Raw genomic sequence first — 19868 nt, forward strand, 5'->3', positions numbered from 1 at the left:
CATTATGATGATTCTTAAGTAACATTTAATAGAAATATAATTTTTTTTTGATTATCAAAAGAAAACAACTTATAAATGTTAAGTCGTTTACAAGATAACTTATAAAAGAGATAAGTAATATTTTTATATTATTCTTAACAAAGAAAGAGAGAGTTATTGTGATCCTGTTGCGAATAACCAATAATATTCTTTAATTTCTCAATGAAATGATTGGTTGATAGTCAATGAACGTTTTCTTAATATTATTAGTTTAAATTGTGAGAAAGTTATACAGTTTTTACAATTTTTAAACAAAGAATTTTTGTATTATAAAATTAATGAGAATTTTATCACCTATCTGATTGATTATTTATTAAATTGGTAATAACACATGGAAATACTGTTGTATTACAATTTGTAATATTATCTTTATTTATAAGAAGAAAATGAAAATACTTTAATTCTTAAAAATAATTCTCAAATTTTGGGATGATAACTTGTATCCAAATATGTGTCATCATGAACTCATTCTATATTTCTAATAATATATTCATTAACCTCAAATTAAATAAAAAAAGAAATTCTTCTACTCCTTATGTGTGTTTGTTTTTCTTTTTTTTTTTAGAAATATGTTTGAAGAGGAAAGTAGTAGGAATAGTAACGAGATATTAATTGAAGAAGTATTGACAAACATTTGGGAAATTACAGTGAAAATGTAATGTGATATTAAATTATATATGATATTGTTAACATTTGGTAATACAATGCTCTTTAATTTATAGAAAGAGAGAATTGGACGCAATAAATGAACTTGTAAAAGAAAATGGAAATTTCTGTTCAGCAGTCGTACATACAAACCAGAGCTTATTGAAAGTACTTGAAGGAAAAGGTATAGATTTATCTGCAATTGAAGAAGAAGAAGAAGAAGAAGAGAAAGAAGAAGAAGAGAAAGAAGAAGAAGAAAAAAACAATGGTGAAAATAGTAATAGTTCATACTTTGAGAGTGAAAATGGATCAAATATCGTACGTCCTCTTGAACCAGTTATAAATAGATTTTCCAAAATTCCCGAAAAGAGTTAATAATTAATGTTAATAAATAATTATATTGTATACATTATAATTTTATATTTATTGCAAACATTTCCGTAAGTACCATTATAAAACCCAATAATTCATTATTTTAAAATAATTATTTAAGTTTAGTAAACAAAATTAACATTTCAAAGATTAGATTTGGTGAGCCAATTAAATTGTTGTTCTTTGCGATCAGCTTGAGGATTGATCATTATATTTATTAAACTTGGACCATTTAATTCCTACAAAATTGAATTATTTATTAAAGTGAAACTATTATTTAAGGTAAGAGAATTTTTCAGTTAAACACTTACTTCAAATGATTCTTTCAACGCTTGCTTAATGTCGTCTGTGGTTACACAAAAGTGACCTTTCTTTCCAAACATTTCCATCATTTTTTCATAATGAGTTTCAGATGTTAAACTATTAGGTGGGATGCTATATCATAAAATTTTTAATTAGAAGAAATCTTTATATTTAATTATGTGTAATTATAGAATAACTTACGCTTTTGTTGGTTCACCAGATGCTTGTATTTCTTTAAATGTTTCTTTATCCAAACCGCTATATATACCATTATTATTTATTATTATAATAATAATGGGTAATTGATATCTAAAAAAATAATATACATTAAAACAATTGTGATCAAGTAATAATAAAAATATTTTGAAATGAGTAGACTGGATTTAGAAGAAAGTTAAAATTAAGTATTACCTAAACATAGTTTCAATTTCCATTCCAGAAAATCCAAATGCACTATCTCCTTCAACGCAAAGCACTCTCTTTCGAGGTGCATTGTCTTTACAATATAGAGCAGCTGCAATTGCAAAGCCTAGACCTACACCCATAGTACCAAATGTTCCAGCATCTAAACGATGACGAGGTAAATCATTTAACAGGATAGTACGTCCAATATCCATTGTATTGGCACCCTCCGAACAAATTATACAGTCTATCAAAATCATAAGATATATAATTAGTCTTAATATAAATTATAATATTGAAATATGTAACTTACCCTTTGGTATAAAATGTTGTATACATTTAAAAGCTGCATAATAATTTAATGGTACTGACTCATCCAAGGACATTTGCTACGAGGAAAAATATATACAATTATCAATAATATCTCAAAATGTTTACAATTTAACGTAATTAGTACAATTTTACCTGTACAATTTTTTTATTTTTATCTGTTTCCGAATGAAGTTTATTCCACCATTGGGTATTTTTAGGAACTGACCATTTTCGATGCTCTAATGCTTTTATTAAACACTCCACTGTAGACTTTATATCAGCTTGTATAGCAACTGCAGATGGAACGGAATTGTGTAATTCTTCTGCGCAAATATCAACCTGAAACGATTTGTTGATTTATTTTTAAAGTATTTAAATAATTTCCTTTTTAACACTAATCTAAATACCTGTATGATTTTAACAGTGCTTTGAAATCGAGGTGGACGCCCAAAATGCAACATCCAATTGAGTCTAGCACCTAGTAATAATATTACATCAGATTGTTGCAAAGCATGTGTTCTTGCACTTGATACACACAATGGATCTGTATCTGGAACAACTCCTTTTCCCATGGGTGTTGGAAGAAAAGGAACATTGATTAAATGGATAAGATCCCGAACTTGTTGCTCAGCTCGACCATATGCAGCTCCTGATATCAATTATTAGAAATTTTGATATCAATTATTATTTTTATAGGATTTTTATATTTTTTAATTTAGAAACAAAATAGTTTAACCTTTTCCTATTATAACCAATGGTTTTTTTGATTGCATTAATATATTAACAGCTTCCTCAATTTTTCTATTATCAGGAAATATGAGTGGTGGTTCAGGACAAGGTGAGACTAATGCAATTTTACTTTCATCAACCATTTGTGTTAAAATTGTAGCTGGTAAATCTAAGTAAGTTGCACCTTTAAATAAAAGACAAAGGTATTATATTTATAGATAACAATAAGAAAAGAAAATAAAATATGAAATAACATTAATAATATGCATTCACCTGGTCTACCATAGGTTGCATATCGTACTGCTTTTTCTACGTGTAAAGGAATTAAAGATGCAGATGGTGGTCTAGCTGCATATTTACAATAAGGTTTACTAGCCTCTACTTGTGGCCATTCTTGAAAACCACCAATACCTTCATGATCTTGAGAACATGAACCTCCTATTACTAAAAGTGGCCAGCAATTAACTTGTGCATTAGCCATGCCACCAATAACATGAAGTAAGCCGGGTCCAGATACGCACAATACAATTGCAGGCTTTCCTAATTAATCATAAATTTAATAATACATTAAATTTATCTTTTCTCTAAATAAATATAATGTATTAAATATTGAATTTGATCAGTATAGTATTTACTTGTTAAATAACCATAAGCCTGAGCTGCATAGCATGCAGATTGTTCATTTCTAAATCCTAAATATCGCAGACCTGCTAATTGCATGTTAATAGACAGCTCTATTACTGGATGTCCGCAAATACCAAAAACATATTCTAGCCCCTACAAAATTATATAAAATAAATATGTAAAACAATAGTTAATGAATAGTGATATCAAATTTGATCAAGTCAATAATTATAGGATCCAAATTAAATTAGATTGAAATGGATTAAAAGTCGTCTTTATTATCATTAATAATTGTCATGAAAAAAAGTGATTGTATTGAAATAGAGTACAATTTATTCTATTTATAATTTTAAATAGAAAAGTTTATATATATATAAACATATAGACATAGGGATATGTATATAAATGATTATTTGACTTGCAGTGGGAAAAATAAAGATAAGCTTTTATATTAAATCTATATATATGTATATGTATATATACATAGATTGTATATTGTATTATCACGTTTGTAAATTCGTATCGTCAAATAATTCTTAATAAGCTGGTAACGAGTAAACAACAAAGAAATAAGTTATATTTTTGTCCAAATTATTACATTAATAAGTGAACATATATCAACAGCTTTTTCTATTCCTATTTCATTTACTCTTAATAACATTATTGTATAATTATTAATTTCTAGTGAAGGTACATTAAGTCTTTATGGATTATGAAGAAGATGATGTTCAAACACCACTTATTGAATTACAGAAAGAACAAAGGAATCATAGAGGTAAGACATACAAAATATTACAATTGATTCCTCTATCATTTATACATAAATGAATAATGAATAATTTGTAATCATTAATCATGTATAATGTTTTTGTATAATACATAAATTGTATATGATATATATACAATATATAGTATATATAGATATATATTATATTGTATATATTATAATATAATATATTAAATAAACTGTGTATCTATTATTTATTTATTACAAAATCTAAATTTCCAAAAATATATAAACATTTTGTGGACAAAAATTAAATTGTAATGTTCAAAATTGGATGAATCATTTTGAAATTTGTTTCTCTAAGAAAAGTACAAAATGTATTTTTCAAAAAGAAAAGAATGAGGAAGTTCCCATTCTTTGATGGTCGCTCATTTGAATATGAGAGTTATATAAGCGCCAATTTGATTAAAAATTATAATATACTTTCTAAATCTGAAGATACAAAAAAGAAAGTAATTAATTATGATTATTTAAATAAATTCAATATCGAATAATACAAATTTTATCATGTAAAATTATATTCAATTATGTTTGTTCATTTTGAAAAAAAGTAAAGGAATTCACCATGACCAACATAAAATTATTCATAACCTCTAAAACATAATGTCAATTTTAAAAAACGTACTTGTTCCTTGAGGGCCTTTGCCAATATTTGATTACCGTCCTTCATTTTTACTGAAAATTTCCGAAAATTCAATATATTAAAATAAACTATTTCTTTTTTTTATTTCGTTTTTTATTTAAATCAAAACAAGAACTAAACTTCAAAGTTAAATTACTTTCACAATTCGTCGTAAAATGTTATTTCGTATGAATAATTATCAAAACTGATAAATCATGAACTTTGCATAAACGATACTTAGATAAAATATATAGTATGAAATTTGTAACCGAGTAAATTATTATTACTCGTCAATATATAAATATTATTCTTATAATAGTTTAATTTTCATATAGTTATTTATTTCATTTATAAGTTCATTTATAATTAAGTGTGTTTACGTAAGTTCGATAAATATCAATTAAAAATCTATTTCACAATTGTGAAATTATGTATTTGTCTTTTTATTATGCTTAGTAATTTATTTATTATAGGAAAATTAAAATTTTATGAAAAAAAAAAAAGAAAAATTTCCAGTATTATTTTCCTTGAACAATTTCATCAGTATTAATTCTAAATTTTCGTAGAATTTCAAATACTGTGATGTCTTTTAAGAAAAAAAAAAAATAAGAAAAGAAACATTTATAAATAAAAATATTCATAAATGATCGTAAAAATAAACTAATTGAAAAATATTAATTAAAATAAAATGTAAATACGAAATAAATAGGAATAAAAAAGTTAAATGTAATTATCTATACTAAATTATATTAAACTATTTATAATACTGTGGTTTAAATACAAATAATCACCCGCCATTTTATAACCGCCATTTCGATGAACAAAGTTGTACGAAAAAGGGAGACTATTCTTTTGAAGAATAACAGATATATGAAATCACATATTTTATAAATAAATAATAAATTTATTACAAAAGTAACAAATTTATTGCTACCCCTTAATATATGTAAATATCATCATATTTAATTATTATTATTATTATTATTATAATAAAATATTAATATATTACTAATTTATTTATATAAAATCTAAATATAATTGACATATTAATAATCAAAACAATAACAAATAATAACAAATAATAACAATAATAATAATTCAAATAATAATTTGAAAAAAAACACGTTTTTTAAATGAATGGAAGATATAGAAATTATTTAAAGGGTTGAAGATAAAAGAACAAATTTCTACCCTTAAGAGAAGCTGACATCCAAACCCCACTACTGTACTTTTACCTGCTGTAAGATATATAAATACGCGCTTTGATGACCAATGTCACCAGTCCTTCATCTAGGTTGGTAGAGTCTATTTCGTGTGACAAGTTATGAACTTTTATCTTGTAATATTTTACTAATTATTTTTACAAACAAATATTGTGTTAAGTGAAGATCACGAAGTGTACTTTCTTTCTTTTTTTGTTTTTCTTCTTCTTTTTTTTATTTGTTTTGCAATGAGTAGAATAAACAACAAGCTCCAAGCATACATTTCAAGTAAGTTATTTAATTGAAATATTTGAAAAAATATTAAAAATATATTTTGTTATTAGAAATTTTCAAATTAACACTTACAATCAATGTACATGTACATAATTTTTTCTTTTTATGATGTCTTAAAATTAATAGGGGTGGGAGAGGGTGGTGGTGGTGGGGGGGGGGGCAGGCGGGTTTAAGTTAAAAGCACCATTTCTTTTTTCGAATTATTTTTTCTTTGTTTAGTTTTTCCTTTTTTCTCTCTTGACAACTTAAAAAGAAAATATGATTACTTAGAAAAAAAAAAAAAAAAAAAAAAAAAAAAGAAATTGATGAAGAATATAAAATCACGAAAAATGTGTCATTCGTTATGCAGCGCGCAGTGTGTAACTAATTGTAAGTGAAAGTAATGGGTTTTTCTTTTTTTTTTTTTTTTGTTAAACACGATAATCTAGTCGTTGGTAAAAGTAACTCTAATAATATAAAAATGCACTCTATTCCTGTTAGTTAATAGTACAGTTATCTACTATAATTATCAATTTTACCAAAAGTAATTTGCGATAATATTATTTTTATGAATAGCATGCCATTTATATATCGAATCGTTGACTTTCTTTCGATGTTCTACTCTTGTTGTCATTATTGTCGGACGTTTATATCGAAGAAAGTCAACGGTTTTCTTTTCTACTTTGCAGTAGCGTAATATGATTAATATTAGCGACTTATGTTCATATTTAAATGTATATGTGGATATTTTTTTGTATACACAAATTGAATTCAATTTTATTTACTATTCCGCAATATCATTTTTTTTTTTTTTTTTTGAAAATTCCTTCGACCTAATTTTTCGTCATCTTCTTCTTTAAGTAATATTTAAAAAAATATCGATATTTTTTTTTGTCGGCCTTCGGTGTGAAATAATAAAATTCAAAGTAAATTGCTGCGCCATTGTCAATCCTTCTTCTATCGACGACAAATGTAAATTTCATGACGATTACGATTGCTTTCGGCATTTTTGGGATGGTTTGCATTTTGCGTCCGTTATTTAACCTTCTTACTTAAATTCTAACTTGTTCGAAGTATCTTTTCATAATATTTCCTAAATTTATCATATTATTTTAGAAATAATAAATAAGGATATTATATTTTTCATCAAATAAATGATTTCAATACGATTTAGAATGATATTTATTTATTATTTTCATCGATTGACTACAAGGTTAAGAAATTATAGATTATATGATCTATAATATCATAGATATATATATATATATAATATTACATAGCAAAATCGATGCATACTTCTTCACAAATATTTTGTAATTTGATAGTACAGATTATCCTAGCAATTCTAACAACTATGACAGTTCAAACACTATATAACAAGATAACATATAAAATCACATTTTTTATTTCACGGTGATTTCTCGTACGTACCTATTCAAGTCACGATATTACAACATCGATGGGTTATATGTAACCAGGTGCTTTTGATTCATCCTTGAACATGAACTATTATGATTCTTTGATAAAATAATTCTACAGAATTTTTAATTCATATTTTCGAGATAATTACTTAATCATTTGAAATTTTGTCATTTATTTAAATACTAGTTATATGTACAGCCGATCACAAAAATATTGGGATACCAATACTATTTTAAAGTTTACAATTAATACCTTTAACAAATATAACAATTAATAACAAATTAATATTACATTCTATCGCAGTACAGTTTTATGGATGTTAGAAATAATAAAATTGTTGCTTTTTTTTTTACATACGGTTTTTTAAATATTGTAAACAAATTTAAACAAAAAAAAAAAAAATAAAAAACACGAACTTTTACGTCACTAAAATATTGGAACATTTTATAAATCAAAATTATAATATTAACTTATACATTTGTTTTTATTTATAGTTATTTATAATATTTTCTTTTCGAATATCTATTATTTTTCATGACACGTTTTATACCTTTTTGCAATTAAACAATATTAATTTATTGCCGATCTTCTCTTAAACGTTTGTTTAATTCTACTTTTATATTTACGCCTTGTTTTTCGTATTCTACGATTCAGTTCATCCCATAGATTTTCAATTAGATTTCAATCAAATGACTGAGGAGGTGGTTTAAGTCATTTTTTACAATTATAGAACAGATATTCTAGCACTATACGAGCTTTATACTTGAGATTATTATCCTGATAAAATTCAAAGTTATGTTTAATCCCATATTTGTAGTACTTTTCTTTGAATTATGTTTTATAGTATTTAAATATTAATTGTTATCTAAATTGTCGTTTAAGAACCAGTTATCCAATACCAAAACTGGAAATACATTCCCGTATCATTACGGATCAACACTACCGTGTTTCACCATAGATTTGAAATATTTCGGATGACATATTTTTCTTTGTTTCCGACACACCTTAATTCTTTCGTCTCCATCGTAGACACATTAAATTTATATTTAATATTTTCTAAGCATACAAATACTAAAATGTGTTTCATATAAGTTTGTATTACGTCACTCGACAAAATATGTTTCTTTCAATTCACATATTAATGTGAACTCGAGAACGTTCAAGAAAATGAAATTATTCTATTGAAAAATAACAACAGTCAACTTCGTGATTATATTCGTTGCTATAACGATTTAAACATTATAATATACAGTACAATTAGAGAAACGATTAGAAATAAGAAAGCTTTCGTTACAAGTTCAATCTTAAATAATAGATCTTGAAGATTTATATAGATTGTAATAATCCCATGAATTTATTGACGGTGATGTACATCAATGTTTAGTGCAATGTACGTTTGGTAATGTTTGATCACCGAATCGCAAATGAATTCGTTTCTCTTTCCTTTGATCATAATCTTTAAAAAAAAAAGAAAAACAAAATAACAGCTATAGATTGCGAATCGGTGTCGAGTATTACTAATCTGTATATATATTATTATTTTTAGAAGATATCCTACATTCATCTGGAAACTTTTACGTAAGTTACTAGGAATCTGTAAAACAATCCGATCAAATATCAAGCGTATTAAAGTTTAATGTATTCCGATTGCATAATTAAAATTATAACTTCTCTATTCTTATTATTTCAGGATGGATTCCAACAAGGATATTAATATGTTTAATGATGTTCACCTGTTGCTGGACCAGTTACATGTGTCGTTTGCAAATGCCCATCTTAGCGGTACCAATGATCAAGGCTCTTCCAAGTGAAGATGTAAGCGGTGCTTGCGTGAGTGATGCTGAACGTCATCGACGATCTCTCTTAATATCTGAACCGGTTGATTTTCTTCAAGAATATACTTTGATTAGAAGATTGAGCTTTCATGAATCTAAAAGTATTGAGGTAGAAGGTGGAGGCGAACGTATTCGTCGACAAACAGATGAAATAGTTGAGAAACCAATTAGACCGTCAAATTTTGAGCTTTTTAATGGATTACCTTTTGATTGGAGTCCTCAGATTCGCGGACAATTAATAGCCGCTTACAGTTACGGAGTTGTACCTGGAAGTTTCATCGGTGGTTTGATTTCCTTAAGATGGGGTCCCAGACGTGCGATCCTTTGGTCGTCCATATTAGCTGCCTCTATATGTTTAATCAGTCCTTTAATCGCTCAAATCCATTGGAGTGCTCTCTTAATCGCTAGAATTATTGTAGGAATTACAGGAGGTGTCACTTTCCCAGCTTGTCATACATTAGTCGCCAAATGGGCACCTCCCAATGAACGAGCACGTTTCGTTTGGTCTCTTTTAGGTGGTACATTTGGTACTATTTTTACATATCCGATGGTTGCTGCCATCGCTGATTATATCAATTGGGAATCTGCATGGTACATACCTTCCTTGTTGATGTTTGTATGGATCATTTTTTGGGCATTGTTAACTTATGATTCACCTATGGAACATCCGGGTATCAGCGAAGAGGAGAAAGAATATATTTTAAAGTAATTTGTTATAGAAATGATTCATTTTACTTTTTATCAATAAACAATCAATATTATGATTATCTCTTTTATATACTTTCAGTGCCCAAGCTGGAATAGTCAAAATGCAAAAACCTACGCTAAAACAAACACCGTTAAAAATGATATTTACATCTATTCCGTTCCTCAGTCTTGTTGTTTGCCACTTCGGCAATCTTTTTTTACTCTACTTCTATCAAAATTCATTGATGTTGTATATGTCAAAAGCACTAGGTTTCCATCTTACCAAAAGTGGTGCTGCTGCCGGTCTTCCTTGGGCAGGAAGAATGCTATTTGGCTTTTTTTTCTGTTGGGCTGGCGATACTATTAAAAAAAGGAAATTATAAGTATCACTAATCTTCGAAAAATTGCGACTGTATTTTGTAAGTAATAAGCGTTTACAAATGTCAAATTGTAATTTATAAATATTATAATATTATTGATATTTTCAATCTAGCTCACCTATTACCAGGAATCTTTCTAATATTAGTTGGTTATGCTGAATGCTCTTTATTTCTCGCTAACGTATTTTTGTTCCTTGCATTGGGTTTCAATGGAGCAGCAAGTATAGCGAATCTCTCTAATAATCAAGATATCTCGCCTAACTTTGCTGGTTTCTTGTATGGTATCATGAATGCTGTTGGAAGTACTGCTGGAATGATAATACCAGTGTTGGTGGAAGAAATTGCAGGCAAATATGGGGTAAGTTTATTATTCATTTAATAAAATTATATTCACAAGATTATTGTAATATAAAAGATGTTCCAAAATGTTTTCTGTTAAATTGCATAAGCGCATTCTTTTGTAAATGAAATTCTTTTTTTTTTTTTTTCTTTTTTTGATTCATAACGAATCTTTAATCTAATCACATAATAGCTTCAGTTAGACCTAATCAAAAAATGGCTTATAATACTATAGTAGAAGAAAAATATCATATAATTATATATGAGTCATATGCAGATATTTAAATGATATATACATAGGATTATTGTAATAGCAATTTAACGAAAGCTGTTGAAGGAAAATCGTCGATTATTTCTATATAGAAAGATTCTTAAAATAAACAAGTATGTTTAAGATATTCACTGACAACTACAGGAAAGAGGAACATTTAAAGTAATATCGAAACGGTAAAAAAAAATTATCATGAACAGGTTTTCCTTGTATATAGTAGCGAAATCTACTAATGCTCGAAGATTATGTACACGTTTGGAAATTCCATATAACGGTATAAAAAATAAGATAATTGTTGACAGCCTGTAATTTAAAAACAAAGTGATTTCAATTTTTTTTTTTTTGCATTATTTTAATTATAGAAATATGCTTATGAAATTCATTAAGAATCTTCTGGAACATCGTTTATATACCAAATAGTGTTTCAATAACTTTACCAATGTTACCAATGATTATTACAATCTTCATTATTTTCGTGTCTTTTGCTTTTGTTTAAATAATAGTTATTCTCAGTTATTTTTTTTATTAGACCACATGATTACAGTGCATTTGTGTTGAAGATATGTTAAGTGTACAATACGTTTGTACCTTGTATAACAAATTTTATGATAAGCAATATAATTGTTATTAGTCAGTCAGTCAACCATGAACCAATATATTTTTTGTTTTTTAAAAATAAAAAATAAAAATAAAATAAGTAGATATTTTTGAGGAAAAAATCTACAAGAAATTTGTAAGAATTTAAAAATATAAAACTATATCTTTTAGTTTATTCTTTTCTTTTTTTATTTCTTTTAATTAGGATTTATGTATCTACGAGAGTTCATTGTTCTCGTTAATTTTATTGTCGTTTTCACAATATTTAAAAGAAATGTAATTTAATCCCTTAAATCAATAGAACAACTGTTATATAATAAAATTCTATTGATATGCTTTTTTCAAAATTTCGAATTATTTTTGATCAAACTTGAAGATTTTACAATTAAATTGAATTATATAATTTAACGTTTACATATACATTATTGATCTTATTGTTAATCTGAAATGAGTTTGGGATACACAGAAGCAAGAGAAACTATACATTCACTCCATTTATTCCAACTTTCTGATTTTCTTTTCTAACAAAGTCGTAAGATCTTTATATTTACGATTAACATACTTATATATATATATATATATATATTTTACGGTTAACTCGTGAATAAAAAAGCATTTGAACGCCTACGTCAATGCATTATCCTACTGTTTCGACGTGTTCCGTTCGTTTTCTTCTAGTTAGTCTCCGTAGTGAGTTTTTTCACTAATAGGGAAAATATTTGTGGTATAAAGTTATGCCAAAGCAAAAGTAAAGAAGCTACTAGAACTAGCTGTTCTGACTAATAAAATTCAAATATTCCTTTTTAGAATCATCCTTGGTTGATGGTTTACAGTAAAGTTTGTTAAATATTTGTTTAATCGTAATATTTTATTAAAAGTGTATATATACATATATTTAATGTATTTATATATTATATACACATGTTGTAATGTAAAATTGCATTAGTATACATCTTGTAAATTACTTTTTTTTTTCTACTACTGATGATTTTAAATAGTTTTTTACTTAAATGCTTTGCAAATGAAGTAATTTTTTTTTGCATGTCTAATACTAAGAAACTAAATAATAGTTTACACTGTCTTGTATTATTTTATAATACAGATATATCTTATTATCTATCTTATAATACAGAAATGTGTTTTTCGTGGAAAATTGCTTCTTTCATGTCAAACCCTTTTTACTATTCATTATTATTATTATTATTATTATTATTATGTTATTTATCTCATAATATTTCACAAGCAATTTTTAATATTTGCATATAAAATTCATTTTTTATATATTCTACTTCTTTATAATTAGATAGTGTTCTGTTCTGTGTTTGTTTTATTATTATATTAATCTCCAAAAGTGTGTCATATTGAACTATAATATCTACACGTGCCTTTTGTATAAAAATTCTTTTCTGTATAAACCTTGATACTACGTTTTACGTTGTTGTGTATCTCATATTACGTGCCGTGCTGTGACATTGTACACGTGTGTTTTGAGTGTAAAATTTTTTTGTACATATTTAACATCACAATACTTATGTATCTTCTAACACGTGCCGTATTATTTCGTTAAATATGTGATTTCCGTGATTCTTTCGTAAAAAAAAAAAAAAACAATTGCTCTCTTGTATCAAACAATTTGTTATTATCTTGTATTATGTTATGTATCTCGATAATACGCGAGTTTTATTTAATAATTGTATATTAACATTTTGTACAGAATTCTATATTACGTATTCAATGTTCTTGATACTATTCTTTATTATCTAATATTATTATTATAGATAATATTTAAAATCATTTGTTTGTATTTTGTAGTTAAAATAAAATTAAATTGATTATCTTTTCAATATAAAAATGTATAATAGTAAAATTCTAAACGTTTTATCCTATCAGCAATTGAATTCGTTTACTGTTGCTGTAATATACCCAAGTATAAAGATTTTATGTAATAATAATTAATATACATAAAGTAACTATTTGCATTTTATGCAATTATTATAAAATAAAGATTACAAATACATATTTAAAAAAAAAAAACAAAATAAATTATATTATATTATCATATATTTATATTATATTTATTTATTAATATTTTTATATTTTATATTAATTTATATTATAATATTTATATTTTAATTTATATTAATTATATTAATAATATTTATATTTTATTATATAATATATTATATATATATATATTTTTTTTTATAATTTATCATTATATTATCAAATTTAAATTTACTCCCGTCATCTTTAAAGTACGAGTTTAATCATCATTTTCAACTAAAAGGTTAACACTATTATGCTAGTTTTCTTTCATCAAATTCATATTATATTGTGTATAGTTATTAGATTAGAAAGGTAGTGCGCCTAAAATATGTTGAAATAGTATATTCCAAATATATTAAAAGTAATTGTACATTTGTAGTATACAATAAGGAGCAAAATTAATGCAATAGAGAAAATTTACAAACTTACGATATTAAAAACACTATCTGGAATAAGAGAATAACTCATTCAATCATCATTCAATAAAATACATTAAAATATAACATTTTGTTTCTTAAAAAGTTTCATTAAAATATATTGAAAATTTGATGTGATATCTCTATAATTATTTTTTATTATCAAAAATGATAATTTTATTAATAATATCCTTTTTTTAAACTAATTATGATTATCATATAATAAATAGCTGAGAAATATGTACAATTTATTTAAATGACTTTGAAGTAAATATGAAATAAAAAGAAATATAAGTAATAATACATTTTTTTTAATTAACCAAGAAAATTATTATCTACAAAACATATCAAAATTAATTGAATAATTGTAGTTATTTAACATTTCCAATGACTTTTTATTTGATTATATAATACAATCATATTTTATTTGTTTATTAGAACATTGTTTTTTTTTATGCGTTTATAGGGTGTACCTGAAAATGTTACAAACTTACGTATATGTAAGTTTGATTCTAATTTTTTCAGACACCCTATATTATTTTTTGATTAATCTTTTATTTGAATAAAATATAAGTATATATTTTTGTCTTTAGAATCCAATTGATAGGTGGCAAATATTATTTTGGATTGGTGCTGCTGTATGCATTTTCAGCATGATTATCTTTCTTGTTGGTGGAAGTGGAGAAATACAAAAATGGAATGAAATCGAACAAGATGGAGATGTTGAGGAACCAAGGGCAGAAGGTTCAAGGACATAGAGATAGATTTTTAATATTTTTTTTTTAATCGAAAAAATAAAATCGGAGAAAAGAAATTTTTGATATATAATAAAAACCAATGTGATACTTTAAGTGTGATACGATTTTTAGTATTATACAATTAACATTTTGTATAAAAGATAAAAATTGTTTATTAGAGGCAACATAGAAACAAAATATTATTAAATTATTTATTCTTGTTATAAATGTTTAAAAAAAAAAAAACAAAAAAAAAAACCAAAAAAAAAATCGATTTACCGATTTTATTTTTATTATTGAAATATGTCAAATGTTGAAGTAATGTGAGATTTATTTTATATACACAAATAGTCATTGAAATTGTCTTACGAATGTTCCGGTAAAAAAAACGTGATGTTATATAAATGTCATATATATATATATATTGCTTCATAAATGTGTTTCATAATATCCAGACATCATGATGTTATCATTTTAATAATCATTATATATAATTATTTATCCGAAACGTTATGGTCACGCTAACTTTATTGGTTCGTTTTTATTAAAAAAAAAAAAAAAAAAAAAAAAATTCTTTAGCAAAGCTATATCAAAATATTTGAATAATACGTTCAAAATATTTACAATATGTACAATATTGTTAATTAATTCTCAAGTAAAGAAAAAAAAAAAAAAAAGAAAAAAATCAGAAATATTACAATAATGATAATTAAAAGTAATTATTTTTCATAAAGGGATGCAATTTATTAATATATCATACATATTTGTTTTATAATATTTCAAATTTGGAAAAAAATTTTTTTAAAATTAATTTCTTATAATATAATTCTTTTTAATTAATTAAATATCTTTATCTTTAGATTAAAACACATATATTTATATGTAGGTAATACAATAATTGTTGTTTTGTTTTTTGTCTATTTTTTTTTTTTTTTTCTAAATTCATTAATAACAACGCAAAATTTAGAAAACAAATAAAATTCTTCATCATTGTCGTAAAATATATAAATATATACTCTCGAAAAAATGTCATTTATATATTTTTTTTTTTTTTTTTTTTTTTTTTTTTAGAAATTAATGACGATAAAGAAGTAGACTTTTCGCACATTTTACTCCAATTAGGCTAGCGTATTTTCTTAATTCATTTTCTTCACGTTTTACAGTCTCTTTATTCGCACGTATTTTATAAGCTCCATAAGTCATTGCTATCTCATTGTAAAAAATTAACATCTGAAAAAAAGAAAAAAAAAAAAAAAAAAAAAAGAATACAATTTTTAATGACAATAAAAATGTAAATAATATTCTGAAGAAAGAAATGGAATAAACAAACCTTATTAATGTCCACTGCACCATCTTCATCTATGGCATTTACATCCTCATTGAATCTACAATACTTATTTTTATCTAAATTTTTTAAACAAGGTTCAATGTCAAACCAAACATAAGTTTCTGGACATAAAAGCTTAGATGGTTTCAATCTAGCTTTGTATTGCATCTTAGGGCAAGTATGTATATAAAATCCCATGTAATAATATTTTAAATTATTTGCAACTTTATTAAGATGTCTTGTTAAGTAAATTTCTCTTAAAGAACTGAAAAAAAAAAATAAATATACATTACATATTTTATCTGAATAAAAAAAAAAAGAGAAAAACTTAAGAATCTCATCATTGTTCTATCCACTGACCTGAATGTTCCTAAAGAAAGAAAAGAATATTCTGGATCATAAAAGAAATATACACTTGAAACACACGATGGTAAAATATCTATAACACCAACAGCAATCAGTTCATTATCCAACCAGTATTGTTCGTGAAAGGAACCATACCCTTGAGGTGGACCATTTTCAGGTGTCCATTCCTTTAAAATTACATATTCAATGTTTATCATCATATAAAATATTTGTCACAAAATTATTCATTACATTTTTAATATTTAATTTATATATGAATAACTTTGAATAAGTTGAAAATATTAAATGGAATACAAAGTGTACCTGCAAAGGACTCTTTACAAGAAAATTCATAAATGATTGTTCAGTACATTCCTGTGGTTCATCCCCGTGAACCGCCATTTGATATTTTTGGTAAAGATTTATACTTTTATCAAGAGTATTAAGAAATTCTTCTGTCATTACCCTCAATAATTTTATCTAATAAATTTGTGAAAGCAATTGTAAATAGAAAAACAAAATACAATAATTTGGCGTTATTATAACATCCAAGGTAAATCATATTTCATTTTTAATGGAATTTTAATATTTTAAGCTAGTATTAAAATTAATCTCTCATAAAATCTGAAGAAAAACAACCTCATATACATATTTCCGGTTTAGTTAACCTTGTATGTTGAAAATAAATTATTCATTAAAAAGGTCCACTTTGCTCCAATATAATTTCTTGTTTAGATAAATAATATATACATTTTTAAAGATAAGTAAAATATCAGAATAAACAATATTATATAATTATATAATTTTTGTTTATTTTGATATTTTACAATTGTTATTTTGGCACATTTAAAATTTACCTGTAATGGGGATCTCACAAGAAACCTTGTATATTGTTGCTCTGTAATCTTCTCTGTTGGAATCCGGTGTATTGTGTTTTGATATTTTCTATAGACCTCATAAGATTTTTTTGAAGACATTACATATCCAGAGCTCATCGGTGAAGTTCTAACTAGTTTCAGCTTACAAAAGTCATTAATTTAACACAAATGTATCCAATGAAAAGTAAATCAAATTATCTTTAGGTAATGCATAACAGTTAGCAATTGATTTGGAAGAACAGAAAAGTATTCTGTAAAAATTATACTTGTTTGAAATTAACAATCTTAAAGTTACAGAGCACTAATATATAAGACTAATTTTTTGAATTATAAATAAATGACTTATCTGCAACACGACATTTCATAAGCTTAAATTTTAAATACTATTGGAGAAAAGAGGACCATATTACCAATTGCAAAATGTTTTTTGCAATTGTCATTTGAAATGATATCAAGATAAATAAAACACATGATAATATAAATATTAATATTTCTTTTGATAATACAAAAAAAAAAAGAAAAGAAAAGAAAGAAAACATTTTAATTGATCATTGTTATTAATGAAATACTGGAATATATATATATATATATAAAATTGATTTAACTTATTTAAAAGATATTTATCTTAACATATCTTACCTCTAATTTTTTGGTACCAGTCCATATTTCTTCAAAAAGTTCTTCCAAAGATTTAACATTATTCTGTTGCTTGCTTTCTTTAAAGGCAGTTTCAATTTCTTTTAATGATTTCCCTTGAGCTAAAAGTTTCTTTTGTTTGCGTTCTATGCGTAAAAGTTTTGCTTTTTTACAAGGTATATTGCTAGGATTATCACTTTCTTGCATTGTACTTGTTTTTACAGCAACAGCTATACTTCCATCAGAATTTATCATAGAATCACTACTGTCTAAATCTGGTTCTTTCTTTAAATCACAAACATTCTTACTACAATGTAACGTATCAGGATTTAATTTTTCATTAGATTCATTATCTATAGATGATACATTTAATTTGATAATATCTTTTTGCTCTAGTGTTGTCGGCTTATTCGGAATTTCATCAAAATTTATATCTACAAACATAACGGGAACTGAAGGTTAAGAATATTCAACATTGTATTGTAAATAACTATAATCATAAATGTACCAGTAATATCATGTCGTTCATCATTTGTATCCTTAATATCATCTTTCTTTAGTTCATTTTTTAAAAACTTTGTCATACGTTTTAAAATTTTTTTCTGTGACTTCGAAATTTTAAAGTTTAAAGCTTCACATCTGTAAATTATTCATCTATAGATTGTTTTATTTTTGTATAGAAGAAAAATCTACCCACCTGATAGTATACATAGGACAACATGTTACATCCATTTTAGGTTTATAACAATAACTACCACTTCTTCTCCATCCTCTGTCTATTAAGTTTTGATAATCATTAACTGTCAAACAGTGTGCCCACATGCCTAGAATATTTTTAATTATTCACATATGTATACACATAACAATATTGTAGGTTAGGTTATGTCATAATATTTTATTAACTATTATTATTATTATTATTTTAAGAAATATTTATAATTAATGCTTTTACCATAACTAAAATTAGTATCTGGACGTTTGCAATAACCACACGAATGTCCTTCTTCTTGAGGATAATACTCAACAACACTATAACGAGTCATTCTTTTTTAATGTTTATTTGATTTCGTTCAACAATCACTAATTAAGTATCTAATATATTTTTCACATATTGTAATTTTATAATTAGAAGAATGAAACTCTTTATGAACACATTTTTGATCATATATTAAAACCAGTTATATAGTCAATATTACTAAAGACTGCTAATAATCACAAGATTATTCCAGAACGTGCTCTTTGTGCGCCATCTTGAATTGTAGGAGACGAATAACGTTCGAGTACGAATTTTCAAACTTGCAATTTATCAATTGAAATCATTTTTGAAATTTCACAGATACTTTAGACAATTTCAAACGTATTAATTGTTTTCTAAAAAAAATATTAATTTTCAACATTCATATTAATATATTGAAACGATTAGATAGTCAACATCAATACATGTATTCATATATTAACTTAGCTGACAAAATAAACATTCTATCGTGACATCCATTATTAATTCTAGCAAATAATTCATTAAGTATTTATCAAAAATATAACCTTTCCGATAATTCTTTTTATTTTGTCGTTAGTTTGTAAAAAAAAGTAGCGGTTGCTTTTATGAATGAACCTCTCTCTTTCTTATGAACAAACAGCTGTT

At 25.0% G+C, this 19868-nt stretch overlaps 4 protein-coding genes across 7 annotated transcripts; 2 read left to right on the plus strand and 2 right to left on the minus strand.

The window, feature by feature from the left end:
- The first annotated feature begins 11 nt into the window (after positions 1-11).
- Positions 12-1089, plus strand: LOC107065158 (uncharacterized). 2 transcript variants are annotated; one of them, XM_089172668.1, is made up of 3 exons: positions 12-360; positions 605-694; positions 762-1089. In XM_089172668.1, exons 2-3 carry the CDS (start codon positions 609-611, stop codon positions 1057-1059), a joined length of 384 nt encoding a protein of 127 aa, XP_089028794.1. In that variant the 5' UTR covers positions 12-360; positions 605-608; the 3' UTR covers positions 1060-1089. The 2 variants fall into 2 exon arrangements, with proteins under 2 accessions (XP_089028794.1, XP_015174084.2); XM_015318598.2 differs by lacking the exon at positions 12-360 and having other exon boundaries at positions 371-694.
- Positions 1080-5027, minus strand: Hacl (2-hydroxyacyl-CoA lyase). Its single transcript, XM_015318595.2, has 11 exons — positions 4839-5027; positions 3438-3579; positions 3076-3342; positions 2810-2986; positions 2481-2722; positions 2227-2412; positions 2075-2150; positions 1771-2008; positions 1561-1668; positions 1368-1491; positions 1080-1295 (listed from the first exon to the last, which is right to left on the minus strand). The coding sequence occupies exons 1-11, from the start codon at positions 4881-4883 to the stop codon at positions 1200-1202; spliced, it is 1701 nt and encodes a 566-aa protein (XP_015174081.1). The 5' UTR covers positions 4884-5027; the 3' UTR covers positions 1080-1199.
- LOC107065179 (sialin) lies at positions 3587-16114 on the plus strand. Its single transcript, XM_089172605.1, is given in 6 exon segments — positions 3587-4201; positions 9423-10272; positions 10355-10620; positions 10623-10673; positions 10748-10992; positions 14897-16114. Coding segments are annotated over 6 exon segments (1647 nt in total). The 5' UTR covers positions 3587-4131; the 3' UTR covers positions 15062-16114.
- Positions 16073-19572, minus strand: Ate1 (arginyltransferase 1). 3 transcript variants are annotated; one of them, XM_089172615.1, is made up of 9 exons: positions 19179-19490; positions 18924-19050; positions 18735-18865; positions 18230-18660; positions 17570-17731; positions 17037-17192; positions 16728-16900; positions 16371-16632; positions 16073-16270 (listed from the first exon to the last, which is right to left on the minus strand). In XM_089172615.1, the coding sequence occupies exons 1-9, from the start codon at positions 19267-19269 to the stop codon at positions 16115-16117; spliced, it is 1689 nt and encodes a 562-aa protein (XP_089028741.1). In that variant the 5' UTR covers positions 19270-19490; the 3' UTR covers positions 16073-16114. The 3 variants fall into 3 exon arrangements, with proteins under 3 accessions (XP_089028741.1, XP_015173941.2, XP_015173940.2); XM_015318455.2 differs by lacking the exon at positions 17570-17731 and having other exon boundaries at positions 19179-19572; XM_015318454.2 differs by lacking the exon at positions 17037-17192 and having other exon boundaries at positions 19179-19567.
- Positions 19573-19868: the final 296 nt, after the last annotated feature.

Source organism: Polistes dominula, unplaced genomic scaffold (assembly GCF_049000335.1).
Source record: "Polistes dominula isolate Pdom_NZ unplaced genomic scaffold, Pdom_raw_medaka contig_28, whole genome shotgun sequence".
Taxonomy (NCBI): domain Eukaryota; kingdom Metazoa; phylum Arthropoda; class Insecta; order Hymenoptera; family Vespidae; genus Polistes; species Polistes dominula.

Bases quoted from the DNA above. Each gene is read 5' to 3' on its own strand.
- LOC107065158 (XM_089172668.1), top strand. From the start codon at position 609: ATGTTTGAAGAGGAAAGTAGTAGGAATAGTAACGAGATATTAATTGAA. The intron at 695-761 runs GTAATGTGATAT...TTTAATTTATAG, and splicing joins TGGGAAATTACAGTGAAAAT to AAAGAGAGAATTGGACGCAA.
- Ate1 (XM_089172615.1), bottom strand. From the start codon at position 19,269: ATGACTCGTTATAGTGTTGTTGAGTATTATCCTCAAGAAGAAGGACAT. The intron at 16,901-17,036 runs GTACACTTTGTA...GTAATTTTAAAG, and splicing joins TTGTAAAGAGTCCTTTGCAG to GAATGGACACCTGAAAATGG. The intron at 16,633-16,727 runs GTCAGTGGATAG...TTTTTTTTTCAG, and splicing joins CTTTCTTTAGGAACATTCAG to TTCTTTAAGAGAAATTTACT.
- Hacl (XM_015318595.2), bottom strand. From the start codon at position 4,883: ATGAAGGACGGTAATCAAATATTGGCAAAGGCCCTCAAGGAACAA. The intron at 3,580-4,838 runs GTACGTTTTTTA...ATAATTTTGTAG, and splicing joins CAAAGGCCCTCAAGGAACAA to GGGCTAGAATATGTTTTTGG. The intron at 2,151-2,226 runs GTAAAATTGTAC...TTTTCCTCGTAG, and splicing joins AAAATAAAAAAATTGTACAG to CAAATGTCCTTGGATGAGTC.